Here is a 21,443-nt window from a genome sequence, read left to right as displayed (position 1 = left end):
GATTGTGGCGCCATTACAAGCACCAGGCATGATCAGAAAATGGTAGCTGACTACACACATTGGGGGTTATTCTGGTTTTACTCACTCAAATGCAAATTCGCACCCTTGCGAGTCAACCGGAACCCATCCTGCGAATGGTGGTATTCCCGGTCCCCCCCCCCCTTCGCACGCCAGGCTCGTTCACCCGGCATGCAAATGGATGTTTTACATAAACATCCATTCATAGGCCAGGGGAACCTCCCACATCTTTCGATGGTCGCTGTACATCGAAAGATGTGGTGGGTGCACATTTATCAAAAGTGACTCTCAGGTCACTCAGATATGCATGCACATTCGGGAGGAAATGGGCGGGCAGCTGAGATCCGGTGATGTCATCTGCCCATCCCTGGTACCCATGTCACCGGGCGATTACTAAGGAAACACCCATGAAACACTGGTTGTTCCCATGGGCGAGTACCCCGGCCTGCCACCCACAATGTTGGGTGAGTGCACCCATCGAACAGTCTGATTACCATGGCCGCACGTACCCGCCGTATATACATGCACAGAAATGCGACTGCCAAACATCGGTCCCCATGTGAATGAATGGCTGCTGCGAACAGACCTGAACCATTGTCTAAAGTGTGAACTAAACCATAGCGCACTACAACACACTTTGAATATCTTTGCAAAAAGATTTGTATGTGATCAAAAAGATAACACTCTTGAATCTTACGTTTCAATCTAAAAACTATTATGGCAAAAGAAATGCAGAAGACAAACTTAATATGTTCCAATTCTAATTACCTGGCATATTGTTTAGCTAGCAGAGCTGTTTTTAGTTATTCTGCTGCGTCTGACATTTATGGGAAATTCCTATTATTGTGAATAAAACTGCACATAAATAATACACTGGGGGAACTGCTCTAATTCTGTCTCCAGTAGAAATTGTTGATATTTATACTGCAGAATGTGACAGTAATTCCACTATTTATTGCACCATTACATCAAAATCGTTAAGGTTCAAATGCTTAAAACAAACAAAAGTATATTTTAAAAATGCATTCAGTCGTTTCCATTTCAGTGTAGTCACAATTTAAAAAAAAAAATACATCTATATAAAGATTTAATTACCTTATTAGTTTGGACTCATGCAAAGGAATTATCAAGAAGGCGGACGTAGAGTTTGTGTGAGGATTTATAGGTTGAGTGCTCTTCTGAAATGTCATTGTCTACCATTACAAAGGGCAGACATAACAAAGAGTTGTATTAAGTATTCTGTATTGTTTCCTTCCACAATAGGCTAGTTCTATATACTGTAAATGCATTCTGCTGCAGATGATAAGAAATCAAGGGATTTTCAAATTGTGAGTTACAACTCCCACAGAACAACATCATTTCATCTAGGAAAGGAATTTAGTAATTTATGTTGTCACATTTTTTCCATTTGAATAATATAATGGTATGAGGCACAGTTTCTATACAATGGGTCCTGGCTGTTATAGTGGGCTGCAATAGAAAAAAAGTAAGTGGTGTTTATGCAAAACCTTTTGTTAAGCAGCTATTGGGCCTGTTCAGACCGTCTCGCTAAGCAGTGTGTATTGGCTGCCTAGCGAGTGGGTAAGCTCCGCCCTCTGCCTGGAAAAACATCGCCTCCCCATTCACCGAATCCCCTCACTAGCATGCGAGGGGATGTGTACTCGAACACTTCCCCTCGTATGCAGCTGAAGGTATGTTTTGATCTTTTTATGGTCCCTGATAATCAAATGATATTTCTCCTCTTTGGTAATAAGAGTCAGTCTTACCGCCACTGAATATGGGACAGGTGCTGAAGTTATGTGATATCAGCCGACCTCCCCGAGAAGGTAAGGCCATGCCTGCATTCCCAGGGGAACACCCAGCATTTTTATGGTGACACCCATAATACGCTGGACGTTCCCCTGCTCCAGCCCCCTGTCCGCCCCCGCCCGCCATCTCTGGAGCGAACCGCCCGGGGAATGTTAAACTCACCGAAGCTGTTCGCATCCAGGGTTTGCACATGCGCATAAATGCATAAACGCATGCACAAACCTCAAATATCAGAGAAGGGGCTGCACAGCAGGTCTGAATCGGCCCCTTTGTGTGTACATAATCTACACGCACAACTGTCACTGATTGTACAGAAGCCTCCTTCTTATACTTTCAGCAATAATACAAAATAGTAATGTGATATTAGTTTAATAGGTGTTTTTATATAGTGGCTGTCAGGGCTGTGATTGTTCTGGGTCCATTTGGCTGGATGCACGAGGACAAAAGCTGGCAGGTTTAATGTAAGATTTATTCATGCATATGGTGACAGGTAAGTATCTATGGCTGAATGAAGGAATAAATGACTGAATACATATATAAATAAAGTCAGTAATGAATAAATCCATCTGCTTCAAAAAAATCACTCAAACAGGGTCCACCCTATGGATAACACTATCTCATTTGAGTGCATTGCTGCCGGAGTTCGACAGGATTATGTTTCAGATAGGGATGCCAATCCTGGGGCATTTTTTCAATCCTGGAATTCGGGATTGAAAAATGCCCAATCCCGGGATTCCCGGGATACCGGGATTGTCTTCCCTAATTCAAAAACATGCAAATACAAAAACCCGCCAGGCCACCCGCATATTTACTTACAGGTGCAGTGTGGCTGGACGGGTGGGCGATGGAGCCGGGAGGATGGAGCCTGGGCGGGTGGCATCGGGTGATGGTCCGGGAAGAGCGGAATTCAGGCGGGTGGGTGGTGTCATGGAGGTGGACGGGCGGTCTCATGGAGGCAGGCAGGTGGGCGGGTGGTCTCATGGAGGCAGGTGGCGGGAGGTCAGCACAGGCGTAACGAGGTGGCGGCTGTTGTGTTGCCTGCGCAGTGTGACCTCTGATGTCGGCACACCTCGCAGAGCCTCACTGCCCGGGACGGGAGTAGCCGGGCAGCGTGTGAGCATCAGCTCTAATCCCGAAATCCCGGGATTGGAAACTCCAATCCCGGGATTGAAATCCCAGGTGTTTTAGTGGCCAAATCCCAGGATCCCGCCGATCCCGATTCCGGGATTGGCCACCCTAGTTTCAGAGTACTCCTCATTTATCGCCCCCCTGGAGAGGGAAAGTTATTTCTACAAGAACTTGCAATACGGTATACAGATCTATAGATGGAGCTGACCAGGTATAGTCCAAGGAGCAAAGCCAGATTAAGGTCTAAATGGGCCTGGAGCTGAAAATGATCAAGGGCCTATTATGCGCAATAATAGGGGTTGCGGCCAGCACCTAATAATGTGAGGGGTGTGACCAGTGTTCTGGTTGGGTGGTCTGCTCATGGGTGTGTCTCTATTTGTGTAAATACTTTCAACTAATTATATATGCCTGGAAAAGGCAGGGGGCTGGCATAAGAAAAATGCAGGGAGATATATTGCCAGGTGCACTCCAAAGGTGCACCCGCAGGACGCCAATGTCCTAAGATACTTGCGGGGTGAGGCAGCACTCCAGTCATAAAAAAATACTGAAAACCGAAACTTGGTAGACAATATGTCAGCACCTTTTATGTGGTAACCTAAGTTTACCACACCATATACCCCTTATACAAATCTTGCAACACATGGAATGAGACAAAATTCACACCGATTGAGCAAAAATTCACACTATCACACAGAGTGAAAAGTACAATGTTTAACAAGCGCTAAGGAAGAGGGGAAGGGTGGGTACCATGGACAGAGAGTGGAGAAAATAGATAAGGTAATAGTAAAAGTAAAATAAAATAAAATGGAAAAAGTATAAATAAAAATAAATAATAAATATAAAAATAAAAATGATAAAATAATTAAAATAAATAAATAAGTTTGACCAAACTAATGTTTACACTCCTTACTGGAGTTGTAGAAGCAGTCCAGATGTTTAAGGAGAGTAAGCTGGCTACCCTGCACTATGTATGTACTTCCGCAAGACGCAGCTTTGTAACTTTCCGGCGGGACTCCGGAGGTTTTCACAAGTGACGTCGCCTGCCGGCTTTTACCTTGCACTTGTAGCGGCACTGGCGGGGCTTGCTCTGTGTCTCCGTCTGGGGGCTTCTGACTTCATGAAGTCATGAAGTCTAATTGCACTGTAACAGGGGGACAACATTTGTGGGGCACCCCCATTATACAGTAATAAATACATTCCAATTACCCTTCAAGCAAATTGTAGGTGCCGTGCAGCAAGTCAGCAATGGTCCCCTATACTTTGTAATTTACCATTCCTTTGTCAATTCTTATGAGCACATGTGCATGTGTGGGGTATGAGCTGAAACATGAGCTGAAATCTGGTGGTGCTTCCAACCTCCCGGAAAAGTAGGCTTCTTTCCCGGATCCAGCTTTCATCTAACACCAGACTGTGCCAAGCAGCATACTTTCTCCCACCTGCTAGATGACAGAGAATGCAAATCGCTCTGTACAGTATCTCTTCATAGTAGCCACATCCCCTGCTATACAATGTGAGTAAACTCAGCCCTCCAAATAAAATCTGCCACCTGAGTGAGCTCAGCTAAACCAGTGCAATCTGAGATACACAATGGAAGTGCTTCCTGCCAATCACCAACAGGACAGCCAGTCCCATTTTGAGGTGTTTCCTCCCTCAGTGACTGCCATACCATGCTGTGATTCCATTGGGAAGCTACTCCCTGTCTTCTGTACAGTCCACTGATGTCTATAGAAGCTGGGATCTGCTGCATGCACAGTCAAACCACCACTTGTGCACATATGCCAGTTCTGGTGCCTGCCAGTTTCCTTGCACAGGTGTCAGGATCTGCTGTCTCCTCTTCTCTTCCTTCTCTACCAAATCAAGCAGAAACCACTGCTAGTTGCTACAATGTTATGACCACACCACCATGCCCCCTGCACATCCTCCTATACCATGCCATACCAACAAACTGCTGACCCTTGCCACAGCACACCCCTCGATCTATCACCCTTGCTGTGCTGACCTGTCCACCCCTGAAGAGAGGAACTTGTCAGTAATTATGTGATGGGTGAGAGCCTTGGGGGATGAACAGGCTTTACACATACACCTTTACTTTTTGGGCTCTGTTTTGGAGGCATTCCATATTGTGGCAGAAATTCTGTTAATGACACCAGGATTGGCAATCATAATATATGTATTGTATTACAATATCACCCTTTAATTATCTACTGATAAACAAGGCATTTCCTAGATTGACAGCTTTCTTATATTTATTGACATTAATATTTATATTATATACTTTTTCAGATGTATATTTAATAACATTGTTAGACAGTTGAGTTCAAACAGAAATGATAAACACATACTCTCCAACTGTACCGATTTAGCCAGTACAGTACCGTTTTTTTAACGTTCTGCACCGTCTAAAAATGAATGTACCGATTGTACCAGTCTCCGGAGTCCGGCTCCTGGGGTCAAAGAAAGGAGGAACGAAACTTTAACAGCATGCACTGTTGCTCAGTGATGCTGACTTTCTGGTCGTGGGTGCTACCACATGGGTGCTGGTTGGCCATGACGCTGACTGTGGGGCTCAAGTGTCTGGTCACGGGCATGACTTGTCATCCGTACATGAACTTAACAGAGGCGCAGGGTGGCGGGAACCTGCCTCCTGAATAAATCCATGAGCTGCAGTGCGCAGCGCAGTTCCTCCCAGGAACTTCCCAGGCTTTATTTTAAAAGAGCTGGCGGCCAAATGAAGCACTCTCTTCCTCCCAGACATGCCTGCGGGGTTGCTATGCGTGTAATGGATGTGGAGGGTGGGGGGTACCAAGACGCATCTTGGAAAAAAATGCATAGTACACATTTGGAGATGAGGGTGACCACGCCCACACCCCTTCTCGAATGTGTACCGGTTTCTGCCCTTTAGATGTTGGAGGGTATGTGAATAGTGCCAGGCTGCACACACTTGCACCCATGGTCTTACAATGTAATGCAAAATGGATCACCGCTTCAAGAATAAATGTGTAGCTAATTTAGAATTATAATTACCAGTTCCGCCCTACAGATTAAGTACCAGATGCTTAAAAAAGGGATAAATTGTAGATTGTAGAGTGATAAACAACCAGCCAATCCGCTCCTACCTGCCATGTTTCAGGCTGGGTTTGAAAATAGCAGGTAGGAGCTGATTGGCTGGTTGTTTATCACTCTCCATTTGTTTCACTTTTTGAAGCTGAACATATCCACGTCTTAACAGTAAGAAATGGTGAGAAAGGACTAGACCTTTTAACTTCTTGTAATGAGTTTGAAATAAAACAACTTCTCATTACACTGCTCTGAGGCATGTTCAAACATACAGTACTTCAGATACTCGCTAGCAATATGACACATTAGAAAATTATAAGTACCTTCAGACAATAGGATTTCATGATGAAGACAGATCTTAATGACCATGCAAGCATATTATTTATTGTTTATAAAGCACACCTGTGTCATCATACTTGCATAAGGAAGGATTACTTAAAAAAGATGCCTAGATTAACAGCATCTGTTTGATTGCTAGTTAGTCCCTGATGACAAAGTCTTTGTTAATTCTACTTTCACATAACTAAACTTTTACGGCGTTAAACAAATATGTAATGCAAAAAGTTACATAAAAAACACATGCAGCGTGCGCCCATACACAATTATTATACAGCACAGCCATTTGTTTGTATGGACACAGCACAGCCAATTCAGCAGAGTTCAGTGCAGCACAGTGTGTCCCAGGGGCGTAGCTAAGGGTTCATGGGCCCTGGTGCGAAAGGTCAGCTTGGGGCCCCCCTACATACAACAAAATTAAAATCTCGGTCTCGTTCCAAGAAAATAAAAGCTGACAAGCCTGACAGGACTGGAGTCAGTGCTGTTGTGGAACTACACGTCCCAGCATGCCCTGCCACAGATTTTAGATAATGGATTTCTAAAACTGTGACAGGGCATGCTGGGACGTGTAGTTCCACTGTAACAGTGGAACTACACATCCCAGCAGTTTTAGCAATTTTTCACATAAACTCAAAAGCCTGACAGGACTCACTGTAGTCCGATACAGGGCGCCGGGCGGTCCTGCTCCTGGCAGCCTACTCCACTCTATGCTGCATACCCTCCAACATTTTAAGGGCAGAAATCGGTACACATACTGAAAGGGGGCGTGGTCACGGATAAAGGGGCGTGGCCATGTCCCCTTTCCGAATGTATACTGGGAATTTTTTCAGATATATGTATTTAAAATGCAGGAGAAGAGGAGGGGGGAGGGAGCCAAGCCATGTTGGAGGGTATGCAGATAACAGCCCTGGGGGGCATATGGCAACCTGTCCCCCCGCCCAGAACCTGATGCAGCTCATGTCACATGGTGGCTTGGTGGGCTACTGGCATATTAATAATAAATAAGTATATTAAATATACTTATTTACTATACCAGCAGCCCACCAAGCCACCATGTGACATGAGCTGCAGCCTGCAGCAGGTGCGTCACACGATGGACAAAAGAAGACTGAGTCAAGTGTGGAGATTTTAAAGTACACTACAGCCTGAGCCACCTACTTGTTTTGCTGCACTTACAGTGTGTGCTGAAGTGTGGCATTGCAGGCTCCTCCGATGCGAGATGATCCCAGTGTTGCGCGCCGGGGCTGGCCACTGCACCCCTCAGCACGACTCAGGCAGGCAGATTGATTTCCCCCAAGAGCTGCCTCAGTCTCTGCGCATGCGGAGAGAGACTGAGGGCGACTAGTCCTTTCCCATGAGTGCGCACTGTCTGCGCAGGGTGTGCAGTGCCGGCGCGTGACGTCATGACGCACGGCACCAGCCCGCACAGTGCACTCTTGGGAAGGCCGGGTGAGGGGGAGGAGAGGGGAGAGCAGCCTCAGCCGGCGCAGTCCAGGCAGCACACGGAGCCGGGGCCCGCCGCTCGGGAGCCAGGAGGAAGACAGTTACATTATGCGGCGCACGGGACAGTGGCTGGGGTTGGGCCCCCTGGCTCAGGGGCCCGGTCGCATCTGCGACCGCTGCGACCCCTGTAGCTACGCCACTGGTGTGTCCCATATACACAGTCCCTCAGAGGCGTCTTAAAAGAGGAGGATGCCCTTATATACATACTTTATAATGGTCTTAAAAGAACAAAATTGCCAGAATTATAACAATTATGTAAAATATCTGTTTGACAAAGGTCCTAAATGGAACAAAACTTTGCCTGGACTAATTAACGGTGGTACAACACTAAATAAATCAAGCTCCTAGTTTTATGAGTATGGTGAGTGCCCTGTTTAACATTGTGTCATTTTATGTGTGTCAGGGTTGGACTCACTTTGCCACAAAAAAAGAAAAAGATTAAATAAAAAGATGTGCGCTGAACCATACAGCACAGAAACTTGTGAGTCTGGACACAGAACAGCCAATTCAGCAGAGTACAGAGCAGCACACAGCATCCCCTTATACACAGTCACTATAAAGAGTAAAACTACTTGTGAGTCTGGTCTCTAGACAAAGCACAGCCAATAAAGCAGAGTACAGCACAGTATACAGAAACTTGCAGCGTGCCCCCATACACAATTATTATACAGCACAGCCATTTGTGTGTATGGACACAGCACAGCCAATTCAGCAGAGTTCAGTGCAGCACAGTGTGTCCCATATACACAGTCCCTCAGAGGCGTCTTAAAAGAGGAGGATGCCCGTGTGAGCCTCCACCGGGCAGCCCATCTCCTGTCTGCCGGGAGCAGAACAATACTGTGCAGAAAAAAAGGCACGGCAGCCATTTTTCTTGTGATTTCTGTAGTGGCAGCAGCAGCACTGCACTCTAGTGCTCAGACCCTACTGTGTGTGTGTGCAGATCACCGGAAAAATGGCACAATGGCCTTTTTTTACAGGGTTTTCAGCAGAGCTGAGGCTGCTGTCGCGGCAATATGGAAGGTAAGTATAAAAAAATGGGTGCAGCATGTGAGGTGTGGGACCCCCTAAGACTCAGAGACCCCTGTGCACTGCGAGCACTGCACCCATTATGAATACATCACTGAAGTCCCTATACAGCACAGCCATTTGTGAGTCTGGAATGCGAACACAGCAAATAGAGCAGAGTACAGCACTTTATATCTCAATTTAAGTCCAGCAAGACTCCAATGACAGGAGGATGACATCCGGCCTAGATGTGGGATTTGATTCTGGTAGGAGTCCCTGGTGTTTGGAGCATGTTGGATTCCAAGGAATCTAGACTGTAGTTCTAATGTAATCAAACAATTGTTTCACCAACCGAAAATAAATAATAGTGTATTAATTTAATGAAATAATTGTCCCCTGTACTCAAAAACAATTAAAGCCCCCTGTTGTAAGTTAAATAAATAAAGGTTTCTGACATATTATATAATAAGCAACAGTGCTCCACTTTCTTGATTGAAGCTAAATATTGGTGATCACTGGTATTAAATTATACCAATTTATATTGCTGCCTTAACTATTACATTAAAATGAGTCCATCTGAAGAGCACTCTACTGACAATATGTTAGGTGAGCGGTGTAAAAGATTGCTCCTGAATTATCTGTTCAGGTTTTAAAAGTATATACCTGAGTTCACCTATGTGATGTAGGGAACATATGGATTATACTGTATATATTCACACTATTTACATAAGACCAATATTTTAATTAAGCACCAATATTGTTTTTACATTCTTTATTTTGAAAATGAGTGTACAGGACAGGGAAAAAACATTGACCCCCAACAGGAAAAAGCACACCCAATAGCCCCTACAGAGGAAATAACACACATACAGTATTGGCCTATCTAAAATATGAAACACATAGATTAAATGATTGCTCCTAATAAACATTGATTTCACCAGTCCCCTATAGATGATTGACACCTGTTGTGCTATCTCATATAGCTTGCAGTAGACACGTCTCCAAACACTCCAGAAGGTACATATCAGTGAGTGCCTTCCTCCAGACAGGGCCATTATTACCTCATCACTGTCTTTAGCCCTCAACATCTCAACATCACCTTCCTCAGTCCCTCAACATTATCCTCAGTCCCCTTTATCTTCCTAAGTCCCTTATAACCTTCCTCAGCCACAGCCTTATTACCTTCCTCAACCACAGCCCCCACACGTTCTTCAGACACAGCACTATCACCTTATTCAGCCACAGCCTGCCTCAACATCCCCAGCCACATCCCTTTCCAAGCCACAGACCCTATCACTTTCCTCAGCCACAGCCTCATCATCTTCCTCAACCACATCCCCCATCCCATCACCAGCCTCTTATCTTACTCAACCACAAAGTCATCACATTCCTCCAGGCCCATCAACATCCTCAGTGACATCACCAACCTCATCCCCCAGCCACTCACCTTCTTCAGCCATAGATCCATCACCTTCCTCAACTTTAGCTCCATCACCATAGCCCCTGTCCCCATCACTCACCTCAGCCCCATCAGTTTCCATCACAGTCTGTCTCCGTGCAGTGAGTGATATCAAAAATAATTTTCCTTGAATGCCCATTAGTGATATCATTAAGTTACATCATTATGTTGCCACTCTATACGGTAGTATTCCACACAGTAGAGACAGTTATTCCTCATTCTGAAAAGCAGTTTAAGAGCTTATGCAAGAAAGACACATGGATCATACACCTCTCCTCTCCAAAATATAGTATTTTGATCTGATGCAGGAAACTGTGAAATAGATAACTGTGCAATCTGTCCAATTCTGAACCATTACGACTTATTAGAACTTGTTTACTTATATTGTTTTTGGATACCAAACTTTCACAAAGGTCTGATTCAGTTATAATGTGCACCTCAAATCAATATTATTATATGAAACCTACAGTAAGCCTAGGTTTGTGAAGAGTTGTTCAGCAGCACGCTGTGCATCTTTATTTAGTTCAATGAAAATACTCTTGCTCGTATTGTTAATTAGTACTGAACATAAAATTACGAGCAGAGTATTTCTTCTTGTATCACTCATATGTATTATGCAGAACATTCTTTAACTTAATGTTGTTTAGTAGAATATAATTTAGCAAAAAAAAAATGTATTGAATAAAGTTTTTTTCTTCTGTTTGAAGGCAAAGACAGGAAGTTGTTTGTTACAAGATGGTAGTCAAGAGCCTTTCAAAGTTCGACTCCACTTAGCCAAAGACATTTTGATGATTCAAGAGCAGGATGTTATCTGTGTGTCTGGTGAACCATTCTACTCTGGTGTAAGTACACAACTGTGAGAATGAACCTTTTATGATTTCTATCAATGTTTCCACATACAGTATATACATATAACAATTCTGTGGGTGTTTACTTTGGGGTGCACTAACTGCACGGTGCAAAACACCTTGGATTTGCATTAATGCATTTGAATGGTCCCAACACACTTAGACGTTCAGGTGGCTGTGTCTGTTTGCTGTATACTGTATGTGTACGTATGCTGTAAATTCCTATGTGGATATTGTAGTTTTCACATAACTGTAATTTAATAGCAATTTTCCAGATGCAGGAGATTACTTGCAACGAGGACTACAATTTGAGGCAATTTACTTAGCAACAAAGATTTTTAGATGACTTTTAACTAATGATTCTAAACTCCACTCCACAAGTACCCCCAACAGTGTATAATTTGTGGGGGTATGGATCATTGGATAGACAGCAACTAGGTTCACAAGCATTAGGTTGAATCCACTAGGTCGACATGCATTAAGGTCGATATGACTTAAGGTCGACATGCAGGAAGGTTGACATGACTGAAGGTCAACATGGGTTAAGTCGACAGGGTCATTGGTTGACAATCTTTAGGCCAACATGGGGAAGGTGGACCTTCCTGCATGTCGACCTTCATTCATGTCAACCTTAATGCATGTCAACATAGTGGTGTCGACCTAATGATTGTCGACCTAATACTTGTAGACCTAGTGACCATATCCCGTTTTGTGGATTGCTTAAATCTTGCACAATTGAGTTCATTCATTTTTATGGGTCAGTAATTATCCCACCTGATTCCACAAACAGAAATCCTTAAAGCCTCACCTGTTGTAAATACTAGAGTGTTATTGTTCAGAACCACTATGCTAGACCATTGTAGACTACAGGCTACATCTTGAAGTTTCTTTTGGTAGTGGATCCTTAACCGGGACATGGTCTTTTCAGAGCCAGTGTTTGCATTAGGAGATGTCCAACAAGTGGTGATACGAAATGATAATATTTGTAGAGTTTAACAAATTAATAATTAATGGCGTTTATACTGCCAGGACTTGTTTTATGTGTCAGATGTGGATCTGGGTGTTTATTGAAGTGGAAAGAAGAGATGCACTATGCAAAAGAGTAAACATTTTATATCTAAGGACTAACCTCCTCCTACTTTAGCATTAAAATAAAACTTTGCCTCATCTACTAAATTTCTGCTCAGATTAGCCTAATACGTGGCTTAATTTTATTGTGAAAACAAGGGAATGTCTTTACTATTAATTATTAATTAGTTACATATGGTTTTATTTCTTTACATTGCATAGTGTCTTTTCCACTGTAATGCCACTGGCATTTGCAACATGAGTCCAATTCCATATACTGTATAGAAAAAAAATCTGATATGATTTTGTGGAGAATAAAAGTAATTTCACTAAGTTTTATGATTTCTATCAATGTTTCCACATACAGTATATACATATAACAATTCTGTGGGTGTTTACTTTGGGGTGCACTAACTGCACGGTGCAAAACACCTTGGATTTGCATTAATGCATTTGAATGGTCCCAACACACTTAGACGTTCAGGTGGCTGTGTCTGTTTGCTGTATACTGTATGTGTACCTATGCTGTAAATTCCTATGTGGATATTGTAGTTTTCACATAACTGTAATTTAATAGCAATTTTCCAGATGCAGGAGATTACTTGCAACGAGGACTACAATTTGAGGCAATTTACTAAGCAACAAAGATTTTTAGATGACTTTTAACTAATGATTCTAAACTCCACTCCACAAGTACCCCCAACAGTGTATAATTTGTGGGGGTATGGATCATTGGATAGACAGCAACTAGGTTCACAAGCATTAGGTTGAATCCACTAGGTCGACATGCATTAAGGTCGATATGACTTAAGGTCGACATGCAGGAAGGTTGACATGACTGAAGGTCAACATGGGTTAAGTCGACAGGGTCATTGGTTGACAATCTTTAGGCCAACATGGGGAAGGTGGACCTTCCTGCATGTCGACCTTCATTCATGTCAACCTTAATGCATGTCGACATAGTGGTGTCGACCTAATGATTGTCGACCTAATACTTGTAGACCTAGTGACCATATCCCGTTTTGTGGATTGCTTGAATCATGCACAATTGAGTTCATTCATTTTTATGGGTCAGTAATTATCCCACCTGATTCCACAAACAGAAATCCTTAAAGCCTCACCTGTTGTAAATACTAGAGTGTTATTGTTCAGAACCACTATGCTAGACCAATGTAGACTACATGCTACATCTTGAAGTTTCTTTTGGTAGTGGATCCTTAACCGGGACATGGTCTTTTCAGAGCCAGTGTTTGCATTAGGAGATGTCCAACAAGTGGTGATACGAAATGATAATATTTGTAGAGTTTAATAAATTAATAATTAATGTCGTTTATACTGCCAGGACTTGTTTTATGTGTCAGATGTGGATCTGGGTGTTTATTGAAGTTGAAAGAAGAGATGCACTATGCAAAAGAGTAAACATTTTATATCTAAGGACTAACCTCCTCCTACTTTAGCATTAAAATAAAACTTTGCCTCATCTACTAAATTTCTGCTCAGATTAGCCTAATACGTGGCTTAATTTTATTGTGAAAACAAGGGAATGTTAATTAGTTACATATGATTTTATTTCTTTACATTGCATAGTGTCTTTTCCACTGTAATGCCACTGGCATTTGCAACATGAGTCCAATTCCATTTACTGTATAGAAAAAAAATCTGATATGATTTGGTGGAGAATAAAAGTAATTTCACTAAGTTTTGTGCTTGTTTATACAGTAATAAATACAATAACACTGTTGCCACTAAAACTGTAATCCATGTACTCATCATCTCCCGGCTCAACTATTTTAATTTCCATCTCTCTGTTCTCCCTGTCGCTACAAACCCTTGTGAATGCTTCCACCCATTTATTTTTCCCCTTTAAAAAGTCTATGCTGGTGTCCCTTCTCTGCCGCCTTCTTTACGGACTCCTGAACCCCCTCTGGATCCATTTCAAACTTAACCCTCAAATCCTAACATTCCTATAACTCTGTTCCCTCCTATACATCTGACTTCATCTCTACATACCTCATCTCCCACCCATCCACTCCATCCGTCTCTGACTACTGCCTCTATTTCCCACTTGCCACCTATTCTTAAACCTTCTCCTGATCTTCCCACCTGCCCTCTTTCATAACTCATTCCCACATTAAGGGGGTTATTCTAGTTCACTCTTTCTGAGAAAATCCTTCTTAGATGGACAAAACCATGTGCACTGCAGGTGGGGCAGATGTCACTTGTGCAGAGTGAATGAGATTTGGGTGGGGTTTAACTTCAAAGGGAGATCTATATTGCAGTGTAAAAATAAAGCAGCCAGTATTTACCCTGCACAGAAACAAAATAACTCACCCAAATCTAATTATCTCTGCACATTTTACACCTGCCCCCCCCCCCCCCCCCCCTGCAGTGCACATGGTTTTGTCCATCTAAGAAGGATTTTGTCAGAAAGAGCAAACTAGAATAAGGCCCTAAGTGAGATTTTCTACCAATTTTAATCAGTCTCCTTATCTTCAAAAAATTACTCAAAACATACTTTTTCACCAAAGCTTACTGTCCCTCCTAAACCTTGACTTTTCATTCTTTGCTTGGACTTTTCTTCACTTTATTTCTTTCTTCACTTGTTCATCAATGTATTAAGAACATATTCAAAGAGCATCTCTGTAATGGGCTGGGGGGATGTATCACAAGTGCTTGGTATATCCAAGAGCTTGCATGGCTTCAACTCCCCATGACTCATCATCTCATGTCTGTCTGCATAGAGTGGGTTTCCCAAGTGTCACACCATCCATGCAGTATTTAGTTTGTCAGTCATTGGCTTTGTGGTCTTCTAATTTTGGGAGCTATTGAATCCTAAATACTGTACTGTTCATGCATGCGTGAGGCCAAACAGAGACACAAAACAGGGATTACTTTTCTAGCAATTCCCTCACAATTTGAATTACAGGAAGCAAACTTTTTTGGGTGGTTTCCTGGAGTTTTCTGGGAGTGTCCTGAAAAACACAGGTGTGCCTCCGCATTTTCAGGGAGAGTGTGTGACATCAGCTCCGGCCTCGATCAGCATGTCTCTGTTGGCAGAAGGGTCAGAGTTACACACACTTGCACAGACTAAGAAAATCATTTGAAGGTGATTATTTATTTATTTGGGTGGGGGGCGCACACCGCATCTGAGTGAGAATGTAACGCTGTAGGCTTTGGGCTATTTAAGTAAGTTGAGTTAAGTGTGTGTGCAGCTATTTAATAATATGCTTAAGCTTATGATACTATGCATTTTTTTGGCATAATAGTTGATTATTCATATGGAAGTCCACTTCTGGGGCGGGCTGCTGGGGTAATGAGCTGCATGGGTATTTAAACCCTGTCTGGTTGATGAGGGAAAAGCTTCAACTTTCAAGGGTGGTCTTCAAAAAGGTCCCTGAATGGACCGAAACGTCGACCAATGCACTGTGTGAAAAAAACTATCTGCTTTGGATGATTTAACAGCCTGGTGAGTGCTCTCTATAAATTGACTATGTGTATGGAAGTGGTCTTTTGGACTTATCTTTCTGAGATAGACACCCCAGCAAGAATCTGGATTTTTATATGTGCTGTGCCGCTTATATCTGGACTACTGTATATACAGTATGCTGTGTTTAATACACTTTTTGATCCAAGAAAAGTCCTCTGAGTGCCATCTTGTTCCCCCCATCTATATATATATATATATATATATATATATATATATATATATATATATATATTTTCTGTTCAGACCGGCACTCTCCATAAGTGATGCAATTGGCGCGGGTGCCCTCTGGATACATAAGTAGGATGCAACTTCAAGGAGGCAGCGGCACTCCACGACTTAGTATGTGCATACTGCACATACTAAGTTGTGGAGTGCCGCTGCCTGCTTAAAATTGCATTATATATATGCTCATGTTTGTTTGAATACACGTTTATACCACCTGTACAAGTCTCCAAGTGCCACCTCATTTCTTTCCGTTTTGCTATATATATATATATATATATATATATATATATATATATATATATATATATATATATATATATAACCTGCACAATTAATATGTCTGTTTTCGCTGTAACATGTATATTGACTGTAAGGCACTGCTGAAACTGTGTGGTGCATTAAAATATATCATAATAATAATAGTAATAGTGTAATAGGACTGGTGGACCGGCACTCCACTCAAAGCAATTCAGCTGCCAGCGTGCCCTTGCAGAGGTAAGATAGACGATAGGATCCCCACATCAGGAAGGAACCAAGCACGGCACTGGAGTCGTGCTTGGTTCCTTCCTGATCGTCTATATATATATATATATATATATATATATATATATATATATATATATATACATACACACACATACATACACACATACATACATACATACATACTGTACATACATACCACATGAAAAGCCTGTGTTTGTCCCTCTGCACCTTACTCTGTAGGAGACCTCACAGTCCCAGTGCTGCCTCTGATTTAAAAAAAAACCCTACCATGACTAGGCTGCTGCTGCTGTTATCCATGGGCCTGAGAAGCATGTAATGAGCTCCACCAATCAGAGCTCAGCACAAACGTCTCAGTCTCTGCCCTTTGGTGCAAAGTGTCATGGGACTTAGTCAACTCCCAGTAATGCACTGCACACTTGGCTCCCAATGCTCAGCACCATTAATCATTGTCACATTGGCAGATAGGTGAAGCTGCAGCACTACCCCACTCCCATGCACAAAACCTTTAGCTAAAAAAAAAAAATGTTTTTTTTTTGAAAAATACATGCCAACCACAGGGGGCCCCTAGCTAGAGGGGGGCCCAGGGGCACTGACCCCTTGTGCCCCCATTATAATCCGGCCCTGGGTCTGAGTAAGAAATCTCATTCTGCACAGTGAGAAATGTTCTCCTCTGTTACCTTAAATCAATAATTTAATTTTGTATAGAAAAAAATGTACTTTCCCCCTTTTAGGACATATCAATAATCCCATTCACACAGTGATAAATAACCCTCTCGACCCCTTTACCTCAAGTCAATAGCCTCATTCCTCAAAGTTTTATTGAGGACCTTACCTTACTCCATACAGGTAAGGTCCTCAATTCACCCAAGTCCTCGAATCAACCCATGTAATCCTCTTCTTCTTTGCATCACCTTCTTGCTATCTGGCCCATGTACTGCACAAATATAGGCATCCCAGTGCACATTATGGAGAATGTCACTGGCAGTTCTGGGAATACAAAGAGGGGATGCTGACATTTAATTCAATCATGTTTTAAACAATTAAATTAACCTTGTTTAAAGGACATGTATGCTAACAAATATAAAAATATATTTGCATAATCTGTTGATGAATTCAGTATATGATTTATATTTTCCAGGGTGAGTGTTTACTGAAGGGCACAACTTTGAGTTAAAATTGGTTGTTTTTTTTATAAATATTGTAGTCAAGAACTCATCCTTCTCACCCATTTCAATTACAATAAGCTTGTACTACCGTTCAGTTAAGTAAATACAGACACTTTGCCTACTGAGTTTGCCAAATGCTCTTAAAAGTTTAACCAAAATGAACATTCAGCAATAGCCCATAACTATTAAAGTCAATGAAGGTCACAGCTAAATTAGACCAGAAAGTATATGGAATAGCTGTAAAACCTGTAGCTGTGTGATCTGTATAATCTGATTAATATCTCTTTGTAAAATTGTATTTATATTATTCTATATATTTTCTAGATATTTTTAGAATTTTCAATTGATCTATTTTACTAAAGACATAACTCTTTGTTAATGTGCCACAACTAGAAAAAAGGTCTACGGTCGCACCAAACTTACTGCCTTTCCCCAGTAGAACAAAACTTCTAGTTTCAAGCCCAATGTTTGCACTGAATACAGAAGGTGGGCCCTATTATTTTACCAAGATTATTAAATACATTGGAGTCACCTTCCCAAGTCTAGTTCACGGATAGATTGCACAACTATATAAAAAGCCTTGAAAAATGAATCTTTCTAGAATCACAGTGAAAGAAAAATATTCTGAGACTTCCCTTAGTAAGAAATATATACTTGGTAGAATTTTAAAAGATAAACTTTGAAAAAAAAAATCCTAATTATAAAGTACAGTAGAATATGTTAGGACTACATAAATAATTATTTAAAACAAAGGTTAATATGTTGGGTCTCCCTTATCCGTGTTTTCCAAAAAACAAAATATTCTAAAAAATGTGGGTTTTTTAGAATATTTTTGGTTTTTTTCTCCCCACTCCTTTTTATCATACTTAGCTCATCCGCCGATGTCACGGAGGCCTCCAGCATCTCTGGTCCCAGGGGTGCATTGCGCGAGTGCGCAGGTGATATCACTGGCGCGCCCGTACACTCATGCAGTGCACCCCTGGGACTGGAGATGCCAATGAAGAGGATCCTGAAGGCCACCGTGGACATGGGGGACCATCAGGGCACCACCAGGGGACCAGGTAAGTATGGACGAAAAAATATTCCAAAAAATCCGAAAAAATCCCTTCTCCAAACAGCTTGTGGTCCTGAGCATTTTGGATAAGGGATACTCAACCTGTAATTCAGAATGGTAGATAGACTTATTAAAAATGCAATTTAACTGCTGCTGTTGTAGAGGTCTGATTGCTGTGGGAGTGCACCATGCCAGTTTTTAATTGCACCCAATAAATATGTGCCAGACGCACAGTCTTTATATCAATTGATTGTCCTGGCTCTGTTAAATTCGACAGGATAAATTTGCAAATTAAAAAAAAAAAAGAAAAGTGGTGATGTTGCCCATAGCAACCAATAACATTCTGTCTATCATTTCTCTATTTCATCCTAGAAAATTATAGACATAATCAGATTGGTTGCTATAGGCAACATCACTTTTTTTCATTTTTAGAAGATTTAATAAATTTATCTTTCTCATTCAAGAAAATAGATTTTTAGTTCTTGTGGGTATTCAATCTCCCACCGCTATTTCCGACGGGGGAAATATGGCAGGGCCCTATTCAATGTTGTCTTCCCCGGCAGCATTGAACAGGGATCTCGGCAGAACGGGCCCGACTTCACAAGCAGTCGGGCCCGTTCTGCCGAGAACGGCCAGGAATTGATGAGCTCCCGGCCGCAGCTTGACAATTTACGTCCGTATCTCGCACCCACTACCCCTTTTCGGCGCTCGGCCTGCTGAGCTGACGCCGAGCTTGCCGAGAATTGGACTGGGTCATGGTTGTCGGGCCAGCCTGACAGTTGTGACACCGGACTGAATATCCCCTTGAATTTTTATTTAGATATTTTGGTACTTATGTAATATCTGGGCTCCCGTTTTTCTTATGAGACCGCGTCCCCTTGCGGGGCTCGCTGCGCTCGCCACGCTTCGGGCACGGTGGCTCGCTGCCCTCGCCACACTATATAAAGTCAACTCCATGCGTAGTTGGATAGTAGGGGTATGAAAAAATGGGGTGCATTTAACATGGGAGCCCAGATAATACATAAGTACCGATATTTTTTATAATTAGGATTCACTGTAATCTTTTTGCTCTATGTATTTATTTATAACAGTTATGTTTTAAATGCAACATAATGCTCCTGAAAAACACATCACTTAATACTCTTTTTCATTCAGGCTTGTATTTCCCTGCCATAAAAAAGAAATAGTGATTTCTTGGTTGCGTACCGTCCTTGTAACCGATAAATCTAGGAACTCCAGAAGATTGCATCATTTGTTGACATTAACTTTTATCATTAATCAATAGATCGTATAGACTGCGGCTCAAGGTTCAGTCTCCATAACACTTACAGAGGATCAAATTATAAAAGTAATAAGTAGGTACATTACAGGATACATTTCTAAGGGGATCTTAAATCAAATGTACTGTAAGATCCTGTATCAAGAACACTGTAAAATCAGCATTTCTGAACATCAGTAATATTAGCTTGTTGTTAAATATCTTGCAAGGAAATTGAATTGTTCCTTTTGAAATAAAAACATATTTAGTACAGTCAGTGCCAGATTGAGGTCCACATACCTGGAGATGAAAGATAGGAATGACCTATTGTCGCAGTTATAGGCCCTGCACATGGGGCGACATTCAGGCATTTTCTGAGCGATTTTACTAAATCACTTAGAAAATGCCTGAAATGCCTGTAATTTGCTGTGTGCGTGTGTGGACCACACAGCCATTTAAATGCACAGCCCCGTTGGACTGAATCTGGTGGTGATTAATAACCTGCACACAGGTTCTTTTCGGTCGGACCGATGTTCTCAATGGAGAACACTGACCTTGACACCTCGCTCAGGACTCAGTGCTGCAGAGAGACTGAGCATTTTGATTGAAGTAGCTCTGCTCAGAACGCTCGTCAGCCCGTGTGTAGGGCCCATTAGAGTGATCAGTGCCATATATATATTGTCCCTAGGTGGATATGGTGACAAATTATGAGTATCACTGCATTAATTTCCCACACTACATTGCTATACTACCTATCCACACTAAATCGCTATACATTACTACATCCCCACTCTACAGTGTAGTGTGGGGAGGTAGTGGCCACACTACCTCACACCACCTCAATATACTACCTCACTACCATGGACGCATACAGAGGGGGAGGGGGGGGTGAAGTGGGCAGTCGCCCTAGAAAAATAAAGTCTTGATCTGCCCTTGCTGAAGATGTAGGACCTGGTCCGGCCACTGCTGGTGTCCATGGACGGCCGCTGAAGATAGTGGGCGGCTGTGGGTGCAGCCTCCGGGCGTCCAGGTGCAGTATAGACGCCTGAAGCCATCTAAGTTTCCAAGCTGCAGATGACGGAGAGCTGCGGGCAGCCAGCAAAAGTGAAGATCCCTGCGGTTCCTGCAGTGGGCTCCTCTGGCGGTCTAAAGCTGTGGGGTGTCAGTGTCAGGGAGCTGCCTGTATTGTGAAGAGCTGGGTCTGGCTACTGCTGAGGTGCCGGGCGGATGGTGAAGGGTCCTCCTGCAGCGGTGAAGGTCCCGGCATCCGGCCACAGCATTGACTTCTGTGCAGCTGAAGGAGGAGGAGGTCGCAGGGCATTGAAAAAGAAGCAGGCATGGGGGAGACGCTGGGGAGTGCCAAGGCTTTTGGCCAGCCAGGGCTGAGGTGCGCTCTGTGGTTTAGACAGTGTTGGAGTCCCACAGCTGTGCTACTGCAGATGCCGGTGAAGTTGTCTGTAAGTCAGTGGACTTACACAACTAACTTCATTGGATATACACAATAAATGTATAAGG

At 42.6% G+C, this 21,443-nt stretch overlaps 1 protein-coding gene across 5 annotated transcripts in view; it reads left to right on the top strand.

Moving 5' to 3' along the window:
• SNTG1 (syntrophin gamma 1) overlaps positions 1-21,443 on the top strand; it is a 577,365-nt gene that overhangs the window by 354,790 nt on the left and 201,132 nt on the right. For 4 of the 5 annotated variants that reach the window (XM_083187409.1, XM_083187408.1, XM_083187407.1 and 1 more), the window contains one exon: positions 11,023-11,157. The exons of the other annotated variant lie outside the window; for it this stretch is intronic. In XM_083187409.1, coding sequence (XP_083043535.1) covers positions 11,023-11,157 — 135 coding nt within the window. The remainder of the gene's footprint in view (positions 1-11,022; positions 11,158-21,443) is intronic. 5 annotated transcript variants of the gene reach the window in all.

Source organism: Crinia signifera, chromosome 5, assembly GCF_055691185.1.
Source record: "Crinia signifera chromosome 5, ASM5569118v1, whole genome shotgun sequence".
In the NCBI taxonomy this organism is placed as follows: Eukaryota; Metazoa; Chordata; class Amphibia; order Anura; family Myobatrachidae; genus Crinia; species Crinia signifera.
This window is presented reverse-complemented; position numbering and strand designations above follow the sequence as displayed.